The following is a 23,200-nucleotide window of genomic DNA, read 5'->3' as shown; positions in this document are numbered from 1 at the left end:
CATTTGTTTTAAAAAAATTATGCACATAACAAAAAACAAGAGAGATCTTAAGACTCACTGTGTTTATTTCACTTTTTTTTTTTAAAACAGTCACTGCAAGACTTAAAGAACCCACTCGGGGAATTCAAAAATCACATCTTTGCCTGTGAGTCTTTTGTAGACAGCAGAAAAGGTGTCCAGCTGGTGAAAAAAAAATTATTTTAGTGTTTCAGTTATAGTACAGTATCATGATTTGTTGCCTATATATATATAGGAATCTTTATGAGTCAAAGAAGTATGATTACCCCACTGCAGCCCCTTGAGACATGGGAAACACAAAAGATGTTGGAACATAAAATATCAAGAGATGGCTGAAAGATTTAAAACACATGCATTGGTATTTCAGTACAATATTAATTCAACCTTTCCTTGCATAAATGTGTTTGGGTAATGCTTCTGTAACCAAGTGGGTGGAAAACTAGTAAGCAGTAAACTTTCTCCCACACACAAAGCTAGATGCAGCAATGTTTTTTTACTGAAACGTAAATATCCTGGCTAAATGTAATTCACAACTGGGCTACCAGCCACCTCTCTGCGCTTCATTCACCTTCATAAAGAGGAAGGTGATTTTGAAACCTGACAAACAGCTACATACAACAATCTCTGCAGCTGGAAAATGTAAGCAAGGCATGAACCAACACTCTACATTAATAGGTGCTGGGATTAACTTGATATTTATGTGACCTCCATTGATTATGGACAAAATCACTGAACAAGACACTTTGCCCTTGCCCTGGAGGTGAACGCTGAAACTCTGAAATGGTTAACAGCCTCAATGAAAATTACCTTGTGTTCTACTGTTGTTTGTTGGTTCTTGTCTAAATGAACCTTGATCAGGCGTGAGCCATCCAGCTTGACACGTATTCTCTTGCCAACAATCTCAGCTGGAAAGCACAAGTCTTCAAGGATATTATCGTGAACCATGGTAAGTGTTCGGCTGCAAAAAATTTAAAGATAATTAAGTGATCAACCAGTTAAAAACTATGAAAGACAAATACAAATAATGCTAAATGCCATACTAATTAAACCTGAAATTGCTGACCCCAGCTCTTGCCAGACTGGTAAAATGGATTTCCCTCAAGGTACTTAAGATATAGAGTCGGGACTGTACATGCTTACACACACAGTACAGTTATGTGCCCATGCCCAAAAAAAAAAAACAAAAACAAAAACAAAACAACAAAAAATCCACCCTGCACCTGTCTAAAGAAAGACCAAAATGCTAGTTGCGTAGCACCTTATGCAAAATGAACGATTTTGAAAAGAGCACACACTAGCAAAAGTATAGACAAAATTTTCTTTCAATCAAAAAATCACTCTAAATATAAAAGATAATGTAGCAAATATAGGGCGAATGCGTGCAATAGCATAATCCAGAAATTAAATCGAGACCACTGTTTGAGATCTCAGTAGCTGGAAAATATAATCAAGGCATGAACCAACACACTCTACATGAAAAAGGTGCTGGGATTTAACTTGATATTTATGTGGCCTCCATTGATTATGAACAAAATCACCAAACAAGACTCTTTGCTCTTGCCCTGGAGGTGACATTACATTCTTTACAATGCGAACGAAAGCAGCATTCTACTTTATCATTCATTGAGAAAAAATGCTTACCTTCTGGGACGCTTTTGCTTGTTCTTCCTTCTGCTTTTACGTGTTGGTTTAGGAAGGATGCGCCTCTGATAAAAAAAAAAGAAGATAAAAATCTAGTATTATTGAAGGTGGAAAAATGCAAAAGCACAGGCCGCAGGATGATCTACTTTAAATTATGTATGCTGATAATAACCTGCAGTGCACAATTGCCCATATGGAGGTAAGTTACACACACACTGTGGCAATCATGAATGAAAGTCATGGACAAGGATGACTTGGGGAGCACGGAGAAGAGTGGGCTGGATCATGAAAACTAGACTATTAGATTGAGATACTAACGCAAAGTCAACCATAAGACTATTTTCTAACAAAATGATTAATTTTAGAAACAACAAATGCACACCTAGAACATCGAGTAAAAATACAAACCTGAGCAATAAAAACAACATGTTTTCCAGAAAATTTCTTTTCTAGTTCACGAACCCAGCGCGTCTGGATTTTCTGGTATGCCCTTAGTTGAGGAACAGGCACCATGATGATGATAGCCTTCTTGCCCTGGACATCTATTTCCTGCAAGACAAGATCCGGCCTATTAAGATACTCGCAATCCACAAGTTAAGACAAGTTTCCATTATATTCTCTGTACACCTCCAAAACAGACAAGCGTTTGTATATCTAATGACGGACCCGCGAGTAGTACAAGACTAAATATGTGCATATGCTGCAAACAAACCCACATACCAATAAGCTTAACAAAAACTTTACAACAGTTGTCTTAAGATACATTTTGCGAGCTATTATCCACCTGTCCTGGTTAACAGTGTATGGAAACTATGAATAAGTAAGCTAGATGAAAACTTATTGTCGTTTTAATCTTGTATAAAATACAATTTAGAACAAACACTTAGATAAGGCTGCCTCAGTCTGACGTGCATGTATCAACAGATTTCACATCTGACAGGGATAACTTTATTCATCACTGGCAACCAACAAGCCATCGTATTTTAAAGATTAACCTGACAACAGCATACTACAAAAGCCCAAACCACTGAAAGGATGAAACAAGGGAACGGGTTGGAGAAGGTGTATAAAAGTGGCATCTTGCCCTCAGAACTTCTGCAAGACAAGATCGGGCGTATAATAATAATAAAAAAACCAATGGTTGCAATCCACTTTAAAACAATTTCTATATCTTCTGTACGCCTCCATAAAAATAAAATGATTATCTGAAGATCACAAGATGGGTGCGCGAGTAGTATAAGACTAACAGAAAGATGCTGAAGCTATCAAGCTTCTTTGTATGACTAATTTTATGGTAACGTTGCTTTCATCTGCTATTTTTTAACTCCTTTTAAGCAAGGTATAAAAGTAAAATTACATAATAAAACAATTGTGGTGTATTTTAAGGTGATGATGTCAGTGAACAATGCTTTTTTATTATTGCTGCTCTCAGGTAAATACTATACCAAGAAACCTACAAATTTTTGGAAATAGAAAAACTTGAACTTTGCAATAACAGTAAGGATTGCCTACTTTTACTCTAGTGACACCAAATACCCAAGAAAATTCATTTTACTATTCTTGGGTCATGTCAGCAAAGCAATGATTGTGGCCCATCGCCCTAAGCTTATTGTTGCTTTAATCTTGGATAAAATATAGATCTAAAACTAATGCATAGGTAAGGCTGCCTCAGTCTGACTTGAATGTATCAACAGCTTTCAAAAATCTGACAGGGATAACTGGTCATCACTGGCAACCAACAAGAATACTGTATTTTAAAAACAGCATACCACAAAAGCTCTAGTGGTGCCAAGGTTTAAACGAATATGCGGCTTGTAAATTTACTTTTATGCAGGAAAGTAGTAGTGGAACTAAATATCAAACCAGTTGGTAAACTGTTCACAGCCCTTTAGGGCATTGGGCTAGAAACCTTTGCCGAAACTAGTCACCATTATTCAGTCGAACATTGCCAGAGAACTTACCTTTGCCCCTGTGATGTATAATTCATGAAGAGATGCTTTCAAGTCACTGTTCATCTCAAGGTCCAGCAGGGCCTGGAAACCCCCAAAAATGTAAATTCAGGAAAAGCGTTAGACCGTATTTTGGTAGTTCTATCAACAAAAGCATCACCTGCTACGAGTTGTTTTTTTTTTAATAAAAGTTTCTCTTAAATATATGAAGCAAACACCCATGTATATGTCAGTGATAAGTAAGAAGCAAAATACAACTTACTGCTCAAACTAGGATGATTTCTTTAAAATTTACCTGAGAGATGGACGATTCGAACTCATCAGGCTTTGCGCCATGAGGCTTGATAATTTTAGCGCTCGCCGAATACATCTGAAACAGAATTATTTAAACATATTTACATTTTCAAACTGAATGGTGCACAGCTTAGTTCACAATTCAACACGCAGTCTTCAGAAAAGCAGTCGTGAGCACATTAAATCCAAGTTGATCTCTCCAGCATCTAGCCATCTAGTGTCAGTAACAATAAATTTTTCATGTAAACAGCAAGCTATCACATTTCTGCAAATTTTTCTGAATCGTAATGTTACCGTCTGTGCGAATTATTTGCAACAATATTTTTGCATGTCCCATCCACGATACCTTGTCTCAATGGCGGCGACAGAAAGGGAGAGAACAACCGGAAATAGTGCAACTTCCGCTAGGACCACAGCACTCTGACATTCACTATTGGCAATTGTAGTAGCTTCAAAAGACAATTTTGTCCATATGCCTTTTTATGCAGTAAGAAGGGGAAGAAATCCCGGGGTTTACAAAACATGGTAATTCGATCATCATTTTTGGTTAGCTAGCTTTTTAGAGTCGATAATTTATTTGCCTGTAATGCGGGCTCTAAATCGAAAGTTGTGATTCGCAAGGACAAAGGACGACTTCTGTGACTTTGTGCAACATTTGTATACCTCTTAGCAGGTCCATATAAATATACTTATTTAAGTGTTTATTAGAGAAATGTTACATAACTGTCAATACCTTAGTTGAAGACATTCACGCCTGTAGCTATCGTGCCTACCCCTTGATTAGGACAATCAAGCCAACGACTCAGAATAAAGTTCTTTGTTTTCTAAGAATGTGATTATACATGTCTCAGAATAATATGACATGACGTGCTTGATACTACCGAGAGGAAAACTCTTCTTGATCGCTTACTTTTCGGTGTAGGGCATATAAATTTTCTTATTATAGAATACCTACTATAGCACACCTACACTATACATGCATACAAACTAAAAACACACACACATTACATCACCATACAAAATTCGAAACGCCTTGGTAAATGTGAAAATGGAGTGATTGTATTCAGTAAATTTTCTATGTATATAGCCCAACTTATAAGTTTAAAATTAATAAGGCCAGCTTATCAGCATTAGTACCAATAGGTTGGTTAGTTGCATGGGAACAGGGATTATTCAAGACAATAAGTGTACTTTGTAATGGTGTAAATTGATACAAACTAGTTTTAAAATTTAAATACACTGCCTTGCCTGCCACCATCATAGTTGATAATAAGCACATTCACATCTGTTGTAACAATATGGTCAGGTCTTTCTTAATCAAAGGAAAAGGAAACTTTAAGTTCTAAGTATAATATTTTTGATATACTTTGAATATAACCATAGCATCAAACCAGGTAAGGATCCTAACTTGTTGGCAAACACAGCTGGTCACTCTTTGACTCCTAGTTTTGTTAAAGTTTCATGCTTATGTACACGTAAGTAGTTTTGTAAAAGAGAAATGTGTAAACAACCATTATTTTTTATCTTTATAATAACAATAAAATAGTGCCAATAAGAACTAGCCATTTTTGGTAAGTTAGATGATTTGTTTGAAAAGAAAAATGTTTTAATGTCTTGACTTTTTAGAGAAAAAATAATTAAGGAAGAGAAAATCATAACATCCTTCTCACTAAACACATGTTACATCAAAGAGATGTAATATTCTGAGGCAAGATATGAATTTATGACATGGTTCTTCTTGTCTGGATTACAGGAGTTTCACCACTGCATTATAGGACTGCCATTTATGATAAGATGTGTGTCCAAAAAAAAAAATTTTTTTTCGTAAATACTCCGTAATTTTTCTGTAACCAGGCCAGAATGCCAAGAGCAAACTGTAGGATTCAAAGGCCCAGTCTTCAAAAAGTTCGAGACAGAAGAAATGGCCTGGGACTTTGTGAATAATATTACTTCAGGTATAGTATGCATGCATGCTTTTCATGAATGCTTGATAAATGCTTAAGCAAAGAAGTAGAAAACTAGAATGTTTTAGGCTCGTTCAGGCTCAGCTATCTTATTTGGTGCTATTTTCCCCACTAATTCTCTACCACCTTTACTGTGAATTTCGGTATATTGAGTGCACCTGTATATAAGCCGCACCCACTAAATTAAAAAAAAATCTCTACTTTATTCACAAATAAGCCAAACGGGTTTATAAGCCACACTTTAATGGCCAGGTCGATTGTCTTCAACTTGACAGCTGCATCATAGGCATTTCCTCTTGTTTTCAGCATGATGAGAGTGCATTCTTGAGCAAATAATCTGTATGCTTCAGTTGTGTGCGGCTTTAATTTTAAAATATGAGCAGCAAACAATGCAATGAACAGTTAACACTTAAACTCATTGAAAAATTAATGAATGGTAAACATGATATTTTGAGTTACAAAGAAGCTAAGAAAAGACGAGAGTGTGATGCTCCTGGAATTGGTGGAATTGGGAAAAATTCTCAAATAAGCCGCATCGCTGTTTAAGCTGCAGGTTTTAAAGCTGAAGAAAAATGTCGTTGCTTATAATAAGAAATTTACGATAACTTTCAACTGTTTAGTGGTAGCTTCTTTTCTAGACACTCTACAGGGCCTGCTGTTATGCTGTGATGTAGTCTTAGTTGCTTGCTTGGCTTTGGCACCTGTTTACCAGGCTAGATCGGCTAGCCATGGTATAACCTTAGATTTGCTGATTTGGCATTAAAGTATGTTAATGTGCACACCCTGAAAATATTGTCCTCAGCCTTATCAGCTGTTTTCTTCTTCTGACCATCATTATGATGATAAAAGTGAAATAATGTTTTACCACTAATGATTTGCATGTCATAGCAGCCATGTTATCATTCTGTTGTTGGCCATCATAGTAAGGAATTTACTACTATGATTACAAAAGCAGGCAGACCACAGCAAAGTTAAAAACTAAAATTAAAGATGATAGCTAACAAAAAATAGTTCTACTAGATCTATAGAGTATACCACTAGTATTAATCTGTTGTCCAATAAATATGAGTTTTGAGATGTTAGGATTTTAAAAACAGAATTAAGTTATTTTTTTAAAATTTTGGGAATAAGTATCTTGTTATGAAATTAAAAAACTGTTGATTCAAAAATGTGTCTGAGGCAGTCTCTAAGAATCACAGGGATCTCCCCCTACCATCCTACCACCAGTGGTGCTACTTGTAGTGGTGTGGTGACTTGTGCGCCTCTTCTATCCACAGAGCTATGTCGGCTGGAGCCTTGTGCTCCTAACAGGTCTAACCAAGCCGAACAGGTCTGTCAGGGGAGAGGCCAGACTAAAATGTTGCACCCTGGCCCTCCAGTTTGGGCCTTTTGCTTTGGGCTAACAACCCACTCATGTAAAAAAAAAAAAGGCTATTACAGAAACCGCAATAGTACAGCGGCCCTATGCTCCTCAAGAAATAACAAGGACTAAATTAAACCCCCTACCACCACCACTTGTTGATGAAATTAAGTGAAATTTTGCGTTATTTAAATAAGATGTTCTATTTTAAATCAAATAAGATTTGGACACCATAGAAAAGCTAATGTGCATGCATCCAAAACAGAAGAGCCAGAAACTGACAGTGCAATTCACAACATGATCAAGCACTTTTTTTTCCTTTTTTTTTTTCTTTCTGTTAACTGTAGATGTGGATGGGCTTTGTAGGAGTCTGTTTCCCTATATTTTGCCTGCAGCCTCAGAGATCTGTTATTTCACCTCGGAGCAGTCTAGCGCCTCAGCATCTGATTTTGACGCTTCTTCATCTGGTGTTTGTGAAGCATTGAATATGCTACGAGCTTCAATTTTGGCTCTTCGCTCAACAGCAGAGGGGATCTTGCTTACTTTGGGCACTGTAAATACCCAGATTGAGAGACTGACATCCTCTTTAGGTGCCAGGTCTAGCAACATGTCCAATGTTACAGGATCTAAGGACCAGGAAAAAGACAAACTCAAGCGCTCTAAATCAGATGAGACTCCAACTGGTAGTGGTGAGCCACCCCTGAAGAAATCAAAGTCAGCGGGTAGCACGGCTGAGACTGATGGTGCATTTACAGGTTAGCGGATTAAAGAATACATTTTGAATTTTATTTACTGGGAGGAATATTCCATGTTGTTGTTTTGAAAATACAGAAGTAGATGGCTGTCTGATAGACTAGCTTGTAAAGTAGATTCTTTGACTGTAGCATCTACTTGCTTAAACATTTTTATGAGTGTTTTGTGCCTATTTGTGTAGGCACTCCTTTCTTAGATAAAGAAGGAACTCCAGTGTACACAGATGGTGCTTCGTTTCGTAATGGGCAAGCTGGTGCTGTAGCAGGGATTGGTGTCTTCTGGGGTGAAGATAATCCAAAGTGAGAAATTAAGTTTTTAAAGTACTTATTTCCTTTGTCCAAAATTCAGCTGAGAACAACACAGATCAACAGGTGAACTATAAATATTAGAATAACTGTTTTGTTGTGGTCATAAAATCTATGACCAGTAAGTTAGTGCTATGGTAAATGCTTTGATGTGGTTTGTGCAATCAGTATGCTTTACCACGAGATATTATTCAGGAGGGCAATTATTAAGTAAACATCTATTTAGTTAAATGAGATAACTTCATTGTTTTTTGTAATAATATTTTTTTTTTTTTTTTTTTGCCAGTAATGTCAGCAAGCCCCTGGAAGGAAGGCAGACAAACAACAGAGCAGAGATACATGTAAGTCAGCTCATCTATCCATTCTGTCTGACCATCCATTCTAATGTTTTATGTGTCTTTTTGTTTTTGGACTTTTTTTTTTTTGGCTGAATTTTTGCATGTGCTAAGACCTTTCAGAAGGGATCTTACTGTAAACGTCATTAGCAGATGTAGCAGTGGTCCTTTTTTCAGTCTAAAGTCAAAATGATTCTAATAAATGACAGTCTTTATAGTATTGGCAGCTGGCAGTAGAGTGAATCGTTTAATTATTACACAAATTTAAGCATTTTAGAGGTGGAATTTATGCATCAGTGGTTGATCTTCATGTATGCTAGAAAAATGTTTCTATCATATGTCATAAATTTGGCACCTCTTTTGCAACTTGTCAGTATGTTTGTTTTTTTTCGTTCTGCTCAGGCTGCTGTGGTGGCTGTGGAACAGGCCAAGAAGATTGGAATCAAGAATCTAATACTGCATACAGACAGCAATTTCCTTATTAATGGTCTGTTATTCAATGAAACATGTTTTATTTGCACTAAAAATATAATTATTGTGGTTCTAATAGCTTAATGCTTACAAAGAATGATTCGATTAAAGTGGTAATAAATATCACCAAAATGTTAAAATGCCTTTCATACAAAAGCCCACATAAGGGATAAAACACCGCAGGAAAAATATGTGGAAAACTGAACTTTTTCACATTAGTCAGCATGAGCCACTCTTTGTAGTTGCAGCTTTGATCATTAGTCTAAATAATGTTACTTCATACATTTTTTAAAAGCAACAAAAAACAATTAAAAAAAAAAGGATCACTAAATGGTTTCACAATTGCAAAGTTACTATCTCAACCCTTTTTTTAGGATTCTGTTGTAGTGTGCAACTTAAGTTTTTTTTTAAACGTGCCTGGTACTTAAAAAACAAAGTCCATAAGTTGATAGAGCAGATTGCTGGATAATAACGATAAAGCAGCCGAGAAAGTGGACTTGGAGTATTGTAATAATTATAGGTATAAAAATAAGTATTTTTACACACATCAGTTTTCCATAAATATAGACTTTCTCATTCTTCGATAAAAATGTTTGTTGTTTATTGTCGTCAGGCATTACCAGTTGGATAAAGGGGTGGAAAAAAAGAGGCTGGAAGTTGTCTTCTGGTGGACCTGTTGTCAATCGAGAAGATTTTGAAGAGCTTGACAAATCACTGGAAGGAATGAATGTAAAATGGGTATGAAATGTCATTCAATATATATTTTTGCTTCAGTTGCCAGAAATATATTTTAACAGTCAGATCTAAAGGTATAATAAATAAATGTAAGGATTTGTTGCCAGGTTTAATCTTGCTTAAAATTGCATGGTGTTTTTGTGGTCTGTTTTCTTCAAACCTTCATTGTTTGTTTTAATGCTAAATTATATTTTTCTATTCTAGGTTTTCGTTCGTGGTCATAAAGGCAACCCTGGAAATGAAGCAGCAGACCGGCTTGCCAATGAAGGGGCCAAAAAAAATCGGGCAGGAAAATGAGTGCTCATTTCTTTAGTTGTGTCTTTAGGCTTACCAGACTTTTTAGGGGGAACTATGAAAAGAACGAATAACGACTTTTAAGGCTTGCAGAAATTCACCTTGCTTGCTGTGCAAAGAAGTACTTTTTGTATCGTTTACTGACTTCCTACACATATATTCACTTACTAATTCACACATTTTTGGGGGGTGGTGGTAGGGGGATGGGAGCAGAATTGGAAATTGGCAGCTGGAGCCTTAAGCACTTTCATGCTTTTCAATATGACTGCAGTTGTATTCAGTTTTTGTCTGTAGAATAACATTCATTTCTGTTTTGTTTTTTGTTGTGCACTGTAATCGTCTTTTCATGAGCGGTTTGAAAAGTTTTCTCTGAAGACATCAAGAAAGTTTCTGATACGGTAGCAACAAATGGGACATTTTTAATGATAATGATGAGTTATTTTTGTAAAGCATTAATCAACTGCATCTGACAGAAAATATGTTAAAACAGAAATCAGGGTTTAAGTTGCCATACCTTATCCTTGTCACTTTCTAATCCAGTGCCTGCTACATTTTTTCCTTTCCCTTTTTTTTTTCTTTTTAGAAAATTTGTTTTCTATTTCTGCTGGCAGAAATATTTTCATAGCCCTTAAAACAAAGATGTTAATTCAGTTTTTGATTGTGCATGCTTTCTGCTTCTAGTTTGGAAAAACGAAAATACAGTTTGGGTCACAATGATTAATCTTAGGCTGCATCAGAATTAAGCTGCGTACTGCAAATATAAACACATATTTTTGGACCAAGTTTATGAGGTCATATATTTGATAGAAAAATGATATGTACTGCCAGTTTTCTGTAGTTACCTTTTGCGCTTACAAATGGGTCGGTTACTGTTTTGTTTGCTTCGTTGATGCTGCTTGAAGTGAACTTAAACAAAAATTACAGTTAAGGTAAAAAGCTGGAATAAATTGGTGCTTCTTCTTTGAAATGATTTGACTTGTGTTGTGTATGCCATCTGCTAACGTGGAGAATGGACATTGCTGAAATGTAATTTTGTTTGTATATTTGTACAAATTTACTCCAGGGATTATGAAGATCTACTAGCAGAATAGCAGGCTGGCTTCAGAGCAGGCAAGATCATAGTTATAGATGCTGATCCGAAGATCACCCTATCAAGATTCCCATTAAATACTGCCTGCTACAACCACCCAATTCATAATGCCTTAACGCTGAAGTTTAGGGATGTGTCAAAAAAACAACAACAACAAAAAATCCCAGAGGCATTTGTTCTAAAACATCTCGGTATTTGTATTGTGTTCAGTAAAAGAACAATGTTTGATTTAATTAATATTTAGTTCGAATATTCACTTGCACCACCACTTGGGTGACAAGTGGCCTTTGGTGTGTTTCCTTATTCAACGGATAAGGTAAATTTTTTAAAATGCCAGTGAATCATTTATGTCTGGTAATGAATTGATTGTAATATTCATCTGAAAACTGTCTAATGAAGCGCTGATGACAACTCCAATATGGAACATTTGCTTACGTGATGCCGAACCATCTCTATAACAGCCGAATCTCGGAAATACGAATGGTTCTAAAAAGAACTTTTTAAAACGTTCCCCCGTTTTTCGATCTGTAACTCTAATTAATATCGTCTTTGCTTTCGTCGACCTCGAAGGCGACTCCGTTTTGCGTCTACGTAGTCGGCGACGTCTCCTGCAACCAGTGCCGCCGAGAGCCAGCACGGACCCCGGGTTAGAGGACTCTCCGGGCCCTTATAATTGTAATCGTAAATTATTTGCTCAGTATATAATAATTTGATTGCAATTCAATTGTCAATATCTACATTTCATTCAGTGATATAGACTGCAAACATTAACATTAGGACAAGTGCACGAAGATTTATATCACTACTTGAACATAGAGAAAAATGATATTAAAGGAGCCAAGTTGTAGTCCTCGGCTCTATAGGAAAAATCCCCAGAGTGAGGAATGTTAAGTCAACAACTATGTTAAAACCTCGACAGATTAGAGGAAAGACTAGAGGGCCAAAGAAGGTACGATGTTCATTTCCAACAGCCTATTGTATGTGTGATAAAGGTGGTTATTAGCTGTTTATATAGTACAATGTAACAGCCTATTGTATGGTGTGATGAACGTAACTATTACCAGTATATACAGCACAGGGAACAGTGTCTGGCATTGCGCAAATGCATCACTGCTCGCTCAAATAATACATAGGTCCACACAATACGGTACCTGATGCATCCATTGCCTTAACATCACACCAGTGGGCTTTACCACTGGCAAAAGGTTCGACAATACAATCGAAATGGATTGTTCTTAAGAGCCGATCAGACCCCCATTAGTCACTATTCGTTAAAATACTTGCTCAGTTTTAGAAGACAAAACAAATGTTTTAAAGACTCATTCGACCAGCAGTAACTGTTATTAACTTTAATATCTAAGTAGATCAAAAGGAGAGGGTTTTGTGACAATGACATAAAAATATATATGTATAACATATTTTGTTACACTTGGACCTGCCTATTTCAGTACAGTGTGCACCAGGAACCCATTGTAGGATTTTTTTTTCATTGTCACACATTTAGAAAACTCAAGTTTCTAGACATGCAGGTCGTTGAGGCTATGCCTATCATCATGGCGGCAGCTTGTGTTTTACACAATTTTTATCATTCTTAACAGAGGCATCGATGAAAATGAGATCATTACAGTTGATGATGTAATTACCAAGATGTGTGTGAAGACAGACCTGCTTCCAGCGGTATTGAAAAGCGTCAAGAAATCGCACGTGTACTTAAAAACAAAGACAATTTGTACTTTTCATTTTTTATTTTAAACTGCCAGGACGGGGTTGTAGACGTTGCTGAATGTAGCTCTTAAGAAGCTCATTTCTTTCTTTTAGGATATTAATCTGGTCATTTAGGATACGGTTCCTGTCATTCAGGAGATTGTTCCTCTGTTTTAGGAGAAGGTTCCTCTCTTGAAATTCCTTTTTCAACAAGCTCTTCATATTTTTTCTTTGGATAATAGCATACTCGAGAAACCACTGTGGTGGTTCTGCCGCAGTTCTTTTGCGTTTCTTACAACTGCTCCTTCTGTCACAGAAATCTGAATACTGGGACTGTGTGGTCGATGCTGATGGAGACGATGATGTTGATGGGGACTGTGCGGCCGATGACAAAGGGACCGGTGCCTTTTGTGGCGTAGTCTGTCTCGTTTCTGTAAAGAAAACCACAATAACAAAAAGAACACCTCTTATATAATCTGTTTACACTTCAATTTATGTACTATGTTTGGAGTTCTGAAATGATGGACAGAACTTTCATATACTTTAGCAACTGATATGTTTATGAACCTTGTTAAACGGTAAACCTTTAGGGTATGGAATTGTTTACTATGGAGTAAAGGAACTGTCATAACAAGAAATGAAAGTTCTGTAAATGGAGTGACTGTAAAAGCAACCTACGGATTCTTGTCAGTGACGAAACAGTTGACAATAATAATGTACATATGCAAAGAAATACATATTTTAAATAATCATTAAATGATATATATAATTCAGTATTTATGTCTAAGTAACAATTTGTTTATAGGATAGCCATTGTTTTGCAAATTTTTCTCCCTTCATTTATGTACATGCATTAAATTTTTCAATTTTACATTTGTATTACATGTATAATATTTACATGAGTGCAAATAAAACCAGATGTTTGCTGATAATCATCCTTGATACATTTGTACATTTTTTAGCATACAATTTTGTAAGTTTCTGCAAAAGTTTACAAGATATTTACAATTCTAAAATATATGTTGAATATTTTCTTTTTCACTTCTGCAAAAGTCAGACATCGTAATCTTCTAACCACTGAGAAAGTTTAGCTACAGGTCTTTTATTGCTTGCTCTGTTGTGTTCGTATGTAATGTTTATAATTAAAAAAAAAAATTCCATCAAAGCCACTGTATTTTGGTTGATGCTTACCTTCGGTGTGTGCATTCTCATCACTTGAAAGCTGGTTTTCCGCACAAACTTGTTCTATCATGTTATGCTCCTCCTTCCAACACGTGGACGCAGACTGTAAAAGCACGATAACTTAATTCAGCCTGTATTTACGTGTTTTATAATCAAACGCATTATATTTTATACAGTATACTATTTCTTTGAAACATAAGCACTATAGAAATTGTGGAACTACTTACTTCAAAATCTACTCTGTTCATTCGAAAATGCTGCTGAGATTCTCCTTCACAGTACTCGTGTTCATTTCTTTCCACATAATCTTCAGTTCTTGTGGGCATTTTCCTATTTCGTCCACAAAGGGATGCCGCTGAAAATAAAACTTGCTTGAAGCTGCGATCGATTGTTTCCAGTATTATTTCGTCATCAGTGTCGTCGTCGTCATCGGTGTCATCGTCAAACATTTCCATCAGCATTATTAGATCCTCTGCTTTGCTAGGAGCCGCCATTTTAAAAAGCGCGAACGGTTTTTCTCAGAGTCTCACAGGCGATCGAGAGTGCGGAACGCAGAGCACGTGTTCGACTTGATCCCGTCCGCTCGGCTCACGCATTGTCTAGAAAATTTCTCTATGGTGCTAGAAACATTTACTTCGTTATCGAATGTTAAAAAGAAATGACAAATGTAAATATATGGCCTCTCTTGCTTGCGTCATTTTAATGACGCAAAATACAGTAATTACATAATGACAATACGTAAGGTGACCAGGCGTTTCGGGGGCGAAAGCGGGACACGTGCCGATGACATTGATGGTGTCGTCCCCGTCAAAGAACGTCGAAAAAAAAGGGGGGGGGGCACTGTGGGGGACCTTTCCTCTAACTTTGCCGGATGCGAATCAGCCTAGTAGAGCCTACGGTATTCAGATTTTTAAAGACAACCGGGACATTTGCAAGGACTGTTTGTAAGCGAGTTTGTACCTCTAGTTTCAGATTTTGGATTCCATAAGAAAACACCTAGTTAGGTACAGAGATCTCGCAAAAAAAAAATCAGTAAAGTGGAATGACGTCACATGAAAACGACCCAGAGGCAATTTGTCGTTTGGTGAAAGTTAATTTTCAGAGTTAAAAAGTAACACAAAGCTGTTAACGAGAAAACTAGATCTGATTGTAAAAAATAAAATTTTAAGAGAATTTTATAAGTCCTTATTTTTTTTTTTTTTGTAAATGATAGTGTCACATGATCATAAAATGGCGCAGCAGCAGACGGCTGTGTTCCTGATAGTGGCTCTCTACTGTATTGTAACTGCATCTCAGACAGTACCTGTTGTTCTTTGGCATGGGATGGGTAAGAAAACTTCTATGATTATGCACGTAAACATATCTTTAAATCCCACTTTCATAACGAAGCCCAATACATATCGTAACGGACATGTATGTAGTACCTGCATAACAGGGAAATGTTGCTATATTCATTAAACTTGGACACAAGTTCATCGCATTCCATATGTCTAAAGCTATGTAATTTATTTCACTGTACACATATCTTCAATTTTCAACAACAACAACAACAACAACAACAACAACAACAACAAATCTAATATCAGTAAAAGGTGTTGATGCCTATGCTTTTTTCTTAATAAACCATTATGGATTCATAAAAGTGACTCGGGTATTAACAAATCATGCATATTTCTACGACCATATGGGATTCTCATGATTTGCAGGTGACAGTTGCTGTAACCCTTTGTCAATGGGTTCTATCAAAGACCTCATAGAAAAGCAAATTCCTGGTGTTTATGTTCACTCACTTGAGATAGGAAGTAGTATTGTTGAGGTAAGCATATATAGATTAAAGTAAGATTTTTGTGTACTTAAGTTTCTAAAGCTTATGCGAAATGGTCTGTTAGTCTGAATGTTATATCTTTGTAGGTTTGTTCAGCGTTTGCTTTTCAATACTTGGAACTAAATTAACAGAAATTTATCTAGTACAAAAAAGTTGAAATCACACAAGAAAAGAACATTTGACTCAGCCATGGTAGTTCCCAAAATAGAACATGTAAAATTGAAGACCATGGCAGATTTACATTGCAAGACCCTTCTGCACTCTTTCCTGCTCTCTGCTTTCTTTTATATGTTGGCAGTACTCTTGCTCTTTCTCTTTTAGCATGTTTACACAAACACACACACGCGTGTGCACTTTATGCATGCATATCTGTGAGCAAGATATGGAAAAGGTAGAAAGCAAAATCTTAGCAAAATTTGATGCTTTATTCACTACTCCAAGTTATATTTTTGTAGTTTTTTTTAAATTTACTGAACCACTTTTAATTAACAGGATATGGAAAATGGATTCCTCATGAACGTTAATGACCAGGTGGATGTGGTATGTAAACAACTGAACAATGATACTAAACTGGCATCAGGATACAACTCTGTAGGATTCTCTCAAGGGGGACAGTTTTTGTAAGCATTTTAACCGCTGTTGAAATGAGTTTTAGGAAATGTGGTATAAAGAACTGAGAATAATAATTTTTGTAACAATGTTTTAACACTCTTTTAATACAAGAATACAACATAAGGAAAGTGCTGTCACCAGCCATCCTTCATTGCAGACGAGCAGTGGCACAGCGTTGTCCTTCGCCTCCCATGTTCAACCTTATTTCTGTTGGCGGCCAGCACCAAGGTATAAAGTTATGTCGCTACAATGATTTTGCTGCTTGAATTAAATATTTTCGAGATGCTTTTCATATTTAGTGATGTTATCTTAATATTAAATGTTCAGTCAGAAAATAAAGATATGCAAAGAATGTTTTGTCATGATACTAAAATCATTTTTGGCAGACACATAATTTCCCATCATACTTCATTTAAGAAAATTCTCCTTTTCTATTTTGACCTCTCTCCAACTTGTTGAGCTGACATGATGTTAATTTCTTGAGGAGGTGAATTTTTTTCTACAAACAAAATTGCATAGACTCATTATACCTTTTGTATAAGCGTAACAGCTAATAACGTTTATGTTTAAGTTGATTTTTTGAACACTTTATTTAGATACATTGTTTGACAATGCTGATATTATGAATGTATTTTTCATTCCTTGAGGGAGATAACACTTGTGCATCATGTAATCATCCATTGTATGTGTGTGTTTTGTGTGATTGGGATTTTTCAGGTGTTTATGGATTTCCCAGGTGTCCTGGAGACAACATCACCCTGTGTAATTTTGTGAGAGAAATGCTTAATTACGGTGCCTATACTTCGTGAGTCTGAAATTTTGTTGTTGCCTCTGAAAATGTGAATGCATGACTAAGGTGATGATGTTTCAAAATACTTAAAAGAGAATAGTTAACATGATACTTACAGTAGCTTCAATTATTAATAATTTAGATTTTTCATGTTACAAAAGTGTAATGTTTGTGTCTTTGTGGCCCTATGCTCCTCGAGGAGTAACAAGGAATAAACTAACGTTTGTGTCCTTACTTGTTGTTTCAGATTTGTCCAAGATCAGTAAGTAGTTTTTACCTCTGCGTATTAAGTGTTTAAGTTTTACTTGTTGAATAATTCTGTGATGCCATTTTCTTATGTAATACTCATTATCAATGACAATGTCTGGTGACTGGTTGTTTTTGATGTAGAGATATTTTTATGAGACTTTAACACCAAAGTGCAGAGTGCAAATTTATTTTTAAATGACTGGATTTCAATCATTACAAGATAGTAATTCCTCAAATCTAAATCAATAACTTTGCTCAGTTCACAAAATATAAGCCTTTGAACAGTGCAATTCTCACTTTGGTTTGGAGAGAAATCATATCCTCCTTTTCTGTGGTATCACAAAAGACATCTTGTGTTCCATACAGATGTGGATGTTGCTATGTAGTTGCCTATATCTATAGCCTTTGAGATATACCTACTAATGACAAATATTTCAAAGGGGTCTGTACCTTTGATCATAGTGTATATGTTTTTGTCAGTCTTGTGCAGGCTGAATACTGGCATGATCCACTGAATGAAGAGGAATATGTTCAAAAAAGCATCTTTCTTGCAGACATAAACCAGGAAAAGGTATTTTTTTAATGGAGGCATTACAGACTTTGTGCGTATGTATTTTTAGGTACTGTTTTTGGAAAGATCTGTTTAGCACAAAGATTATTGCGACTCACATTTTTTAAGAGAACATTTAATAAAAGTCAAGGTTTACAAACTTAAATGCACACCCTCTAAATTTAACATGCTTATATCTTGAACTACACATACTCAATTCTCTCTCAAACAATCAAGCAGGGTCAAACTCGCTCTTAACCAACATTAATATAAATGGAGTGCAATGCACTTCATTGACCTGTGTAATGGGATTTGGTTTCCTTATCAGTGCTTTGCAGTTAAGTAAGCAAAGACATTATGAAGGTTCATTTTCATTTCTTGAGGTGGTGAATCCTTCCTACAGAGAAAATTTGCTGAAGCTGAAGAATCTGGCATTGGTCATGTTTCTACAAGACACTATGGTGGACCCAAAGGAAAGTGAAGTAAGTCTTTTTTTTTTTCATATATTGAAGTGAATGTACATAAAAGACTGATAAATTGTAGACGTGTTCATAATTTAAGGTAGACAAGAAACAAAATCTATGATACAGATAAAAAAACAACCACCAAAAAGGGGACAGTTTATCTTCTTATGCTGCCCTACGTGCCGACCGGCATAATGGGCAGTAAGTAAGTTATCTTCTTATGTTCACTCATTTGTTAAAAATAAGATTCTGAGAGATTCCCCAGTCAGGCTTTGTATGGGAATCTTTGACCTCAAGACTCATAGATATAGATACATGAATGCCTTGGCATAGAACTTGAAATGCCCCCTTTGTCAGTAAGCCCATCTAGAATATCTTCGACTTGAATTTCTGCCTATACATATCATAGAACCCAAGGATCATTCTCCATGCTAACTGTTTTGTTTAAAAGTGTTATGCACCTTAACAACCTTGCTAGATGTTTTTATTATTTTTCTAAATGTTGCAAAAAATTTCTTTTATGCACTTAGAATAGATTATTTCATGACTGTTTGTTGTTTCAAATGGTTATCTGAGACAATAAATGGAAATATTTAACTACACTGTAGTAGGCTAAAGATGATATTTACTACGATGGTGTATTATACTGTATTATGGTATACTATAGTATAGTCATTAGGTTTCATGTTATTGTACAAGTTGTGCTCATCCCCTGAATGTTGAGGCCACGTGATCTGAGTCAATAAAAGCTTCGTTCATTCATTCGTTCATTTCTTCACTCATTAGTGTAAGACCCACTTTGTCTTAATACTGATAAATGTATGTTAAATAACAATAATAAATGAAATAGGGTGGTGAAATAGGGATGCTTAGGGTGGTGACTTTGGGATTTGTTTTACAGCTAGTATAGCTAGTTTATCAGCCTCTTCATTTCCTTTTATTCCTGTATGGGTGGAACCAGAGGAATTTAATGTCTCCTTTTTCCTGGTTAATCTTTCTGACATTAGTAGGTATTGTCGTTACATTATGTCCTTCCTTTTTTGGAGATGCATCTGAAGAGCTGTCAGCATGGCAGTCAGTTCAGCTGTGAAGATTGAGGCATGCTTTGGGAGTCTGCTGGATATGTTGTCAGGATAGTATACTTGAAAGAGAGACACGCTGATATAGTATTTGCATGAGAAATAATTTAAGTTTTAATAATAAAAAAACAATACTTAAATAGTACATTTCCTTGAAATCTGCTCAGCCTGCTTGAACAGAAGAGCCACATGACAAAGACAGATGGCAAAGTTACACAAAGAACAAAGGGGAGATAATGAGAGAAGGGGAGGGGACCACTAGCTGGGTGCTTAAAGGGCAAACACTTTAAGAACGATAGCTGTACAAAGCATTAGGGGGTAAGCATTCCAGATAACCATACCAGAAAAGGAAAAAAGATGGGCTCCCTTATCTGTCTAGTCTGAGCAGAATATAGCATCTGACTTGGTGGATAAGGCTTCAACATTTCACACATTTGTTTTGGGGCCAGACCTCAAGGCAGTGAAGCAGCCCGGTGGCGCAACGGTTAGCGCCTGTCACCAATACAGTGAAGGTTGGCTGCCCAGAGTTCATTTCTCGTCTCGGGCACGCTGTTCTTTCTCTGCACGTGGCATCTGTTTACAGGGCTGGCTGCTTGCCGTAATATAGCCTTAGCTGCTGACACGGCGTAAAACACCAATGCCCCCCCCCCCCTCAAGGCAGTGAGATAGCACAGTGGCTCAGTGTGTAGTTAGGGTGAACCAAAACTGGCACTAGTTATTGGGTTTTTATTTTGCTACTTTATTGATGTCCCTGTATGTGCAGTGGTTTGGATTCTATGTACCTGGACAGGCAAAGGAAATAATGCCACTGACTCAGACCAAACTCTGGCTAGAGGTAAAAAATGTCTGTTGCTTTATAAATTTCTTAATATTTAATGTCTAGTTTGTGATATGTTTTTTTTTCCCCCTATGTTAAGCCCCCAAAACCCCAGGCATATCTGACCATAAAATTGTGTGAGATTTTGGGGACGGATGGAAGGAAGATAACTGCATTAGTCTTCTCAACATCATCACTGTTATACCATTCTGTTAATTCATATTCCTTCTAATCACAGGAGTTAATAGACAGTCACAAGCGTGATTAAATATATTATTTAATAAATGCAGACAGGAACATTTACTAATGTTAATTTTTCTGCTGTCCTAATTCTAGGACCGCCTTGGTCTGCAGAAGCTGAATGACACTGGACGGCTGCACTTTTTGTCTTCTGATTCTGATCACTTACGCTTCACTGACACATGGTTCATTGATAATGTCATCAACAAGTTCTTGAAGTAGCTTGAGGTTCTATATATTCTGTGATGCTGTAGCTAAGTGTTTATTTTGACATGGACTATGGATTTATTAGCGCTGAGGCTGGGATTCACATCAAGTTGCAACTTATGAGTCTGTCACATGCATGCAGCTTACAGGCTGAAAGACCTCAGGCTAGCATGTTGATCTCTGTTTCTTTTGCATAATGGTAGTGTCATTTATGTCATACTTTCAGGGTACAAGGAGAGTTAAAACCAATCAAAGGTCTGAAATGCTGACGTTAATAACTCATAACCAACCTGACTGACGCCACCGATTTATAGTTTTATCTATTGAATACCAGCCCTCATGCACTAGTATTATTTGTAAATCATAATAATGTTTAAATTCGATTAATTTTCTAGCACATTTTTCTGTGCAGTGTTTTAACTTTTGTGTTAACAATGTGCCTTTATCATATAAGATTTTTAAGAGGTAAAGTTACTTTGATTCATGTCACTGATAAATGTGCTTAAAACTTAACGCTAATAACTTTTTGTTGATTCTGTGTGACTTTTTTAATATATTAGACTCATTGTCATGTGTGTTTAGAGATGAATGATTACTTTGTGACTCTTTATATATATGGGCTCATACGTTTGAGAGAGACTTATGCAAATTCCATCACTTGAATTTTGCATTTGTGGACAGTGTGGTGTGCTTTTTAAGTGTTTCATTTGGCGTTCTCATTATCAAGATGTGCAGAGCTACAAAAGTGTTACAACAATAGAAACTTAAACACAGAGAATTGAGAAATTGTCAGTCAAGCCACCATGATCTCTAGTAAAATGTTCAGGCGGATTAAAAAAAAATCTTGAGACACTACTTTGCTGAGGATTGTGGTTTGACAACATTATGTTGTTAACGTCATTTTAAGGCAGGATAATGATTAATCTGCTGTAACTGACCCATTAACTAAAATTGTTCTTTTATTTGATGTATGATTTTTGTAGCTGCTTTCGTTTTATAATCACTCTTCCCAAAGATGGCAGCTGTGCAAGCACAAGTTCACTTTGTGCATCATAAGTTAAGCTCAATGCCGTGACAGTTAAATGATGTTTGACATCAGCTGGTGGGCGACTTATATGCCCTGTGATCGTGATAAATCGTTGTGACTTCATCGTATTTTACAGGATTGTGTCAGATAGAACTCAAAACTCATCACTCAGATGGGAATAAAGTATGATACAGACTGACGCCTCAGTCCTAAAGTGGTGGTTATGAGGTTAATTGGGGCATTTCATTTAATGATTTGATCTCGATACAAGTCACACGATCACCTTTGGAGATAAAGACCAACCTGGACGGTTTGCGTTTTTTTCAGATATCAGTAGATACAGGCGGTATAAAACTAACCTGTAAATTTCAGCTTCCATCCGTTAATTAATTATCCGCTCCGATTCGTACCTGTGATCAACGAGCGTTAATAACAGTGTTCTACGTCACGTTGGTACACCATTCACAACATTGCTGGTAGTTAACACTTATGAGCGACAGTTCGGATTATTCGGACGCTGACAGTCTGCATTTCTCGTGGCTCTGAAAAACTGCTACTTATAAAGGAAGCAAGTTGTAATACGATGTGTTAATTCGCCAAGATGGTCTATTTCATATCCCCTACTCTGTTTCTTTCCATGTTTTCTAGTATAGTTCTGTTTATTTTAGTATTATAATTATGTTTGGGGTTTTTGTGTGAATATAAGTTGGCACGAAAGGAGCCCAGGTTTATGCTTGTATTTGTTTTACACACGGAATTTATAATTAAATTTGCATTAATACCTTTTCAGTAAGGTGATAATTTTCTTATCTGCTGAGATTATTTTCCAGTAATTTGGAATGAAATCGTTTATCGCATTCCTATTGCTAAATATTCACTTGGTATAATAGTATAATGTGCATATGACGGAATGAAGAAAAACTGATTACTAGCTGTGTGACAATTATCAATTAAAATGGTGGTTTTCTGGCAGTGGCGAATGTGATTTATTTGCAGTCCTCGCTCATTCTTTCTTTTCAGCTGTTGTCGATATGTATATCCTGTTCATTTCACAAATGTTTTTCTGATTTGCATTTAAAAATAACTAGGTCGAGTATAGGGTGCAAGCACGCTCTACATTTATTCAACATGTACAAAGTAATTTTTCAAAGGTCATTAGCGTGACAATTTTTTTTTATTAAGCAGAATGACAAAATAACATGGCGTTCTACAATCTGTGTCCTACCAAACTCACTGACACGCTGG

The 23,200-nt window shown here is 36.3% G+C and overlaps 4 protein-coding genes across 9 annotated transcripts; 2 read left to right on the top strand and 2 right to left on the bottom strand.

The window, feature by feature from the left end:
- Window positions 1-47: 47 nt before the first annotated feature.
- Window positions 48-4,324, bottom strand: LOC112573574 (40S ribosomal protein S7-like). 2 transcript variants are annotated; one of them, XM_025254061.1, is made up of 7 exons: window positions 4,249-4,324; window positions 3,904-3,978; window positions 3,621-3,692; window positions 2,068-2,208; window positions 1,660-1,724; window positions 826-976; window positions 48-180 (listed from the first exon to the last, which is right to left on the bottom strand). In XM_025254061.1, the coding sequence occupies exons 2-7, from the start codon at window positions 3,976-3,978 to the stop codon at window positions 103-105; spliced, it is 582 nt and encodes a 193-aa protein (XP_025109846.1). In that variant the 5' UTR covers window positions 4,249-4,324; the 3' UTR covers window positions 48-102. The 2 variants fall into 2 exon arrangements, with proteins under 2 accessions (XP_025109846.1, XP_025109847.1); XM_025254062.1 differs by having other exon boundaries at window positions 4,197-4,280.
- On the top strand, window positions 4,272-11,086 carry LOC112573573 (ribonuclease H1-like). Its single transcript, XM_025254060.1, has 8 exons — window positions 4,272-4,427; window positions 5,757-5,857; window positions 7,850-7,981; window positions 8,161-8,278; window positions 8,571-8,625; window positions 9,022-9,106; window positions 9,704-9,828; window positions 10,030-11,086. Exons 1-8 carry the CDS (start codon window positions 4,375-4,377, stop codon window positions 10,120-10,122), a joined length of 762 nt encoding a protein of 253 aa, XP_025109845.1. The 5' UTR covers window positions 4,272-4,374; the 3' UTR covers window positions 10,123-11,086.
- Window positions 11,087-12,935: 1,849 nt separating this feature from the next.
- LOC112574596 lies at window positions 12,936-15,114 on the bottom strand. 5 transcript variants are annotated; one of them, XM_025255785.1, is made up of 4 exons: window positions 15,056-15,114; window positions 14,323-14,450; window positions 14,105-14,198; window positions 12,936-13,344 (listed from the first exon to the last, which is right to left on the bottom strand). In XM_025255785.1, the coding sequence occupies exons 2-4, from the start codon at window positions 14,419-14,421 to the stop codon at window positions 12,953-12,955; spliced, it is 585 nt and encodes a 194-aa protein (XP_025111570.1). In that variant the 5' UTR covers window positions 14,422-14,450; window positions 15,056-15,114; the 3' UTR covers window positions 12,936-12,952. The 5 variants fall into 5 exon arrangements, with proteins under 5 accessions (XP_025111570.1, XP_025111569.1, XP_025111568.1 ...); XM_025255784.1 differs by lacking the exon at window positions 15,056-15,114 and adding an exon at window positions 14,821-14,887; XM_025255783.1 differs by lacking the exon at window positions 15,056-15,114 and adding an exon at window positions 14,849-14,876.
- On the top strand, window positions 14,974-22,927 carry LOC112574595 (palmitoyl-protein thioesterase 1-like). The gene is made up of 11 exons (XM_025255780.1): window positions 14,974-15,039; window positions 15,309-15,422; window positions 15,802-15,911; window positions 16,413-16,540; window positions 16,690-16,760; window positions 17,250-17,337; window positions 17,570-17,584; window positions 18,052-18,142; window positions 18,505-18,603; window positions 20,428-20,499; window positions 20,818-22,927. Exons 2-11 carry the CDS (start codon window positions 15,326-15,328, stop codon window positions 20,941-20,943), a joined length of 897 nt encoding a protein of 298 aa, XP_025111565.1. The 5' UTR covers window positions 14,974-15,039; window positions 15,309-15,325; the 3' UTR covers window positions 20,944-22,927.
- The last annotated feature ends 273 nt before the right edge of the window (window positions 22,928-23,200 follow it).

This window comes from Pomacea canaliculata, linkage group LG10 (assembly GCF_003073045.1).
Source record: "Pomacea canaliculata isolate SZHN2017 linkage group LG10, ASM307304v1, whole genome shotgun sequence".
Taxonomy (NCBI): Eukaryota; Metazoa; Mollusca; class Gastropoda; order Architaenioglossa; family Ampullariidae; genus Pomacea; species Pomacea canaliculata.
Note: the sequence above shows the minus strand (reverse complement) of the source record. Positions and strands in the feature narration are given on the sequence as shown.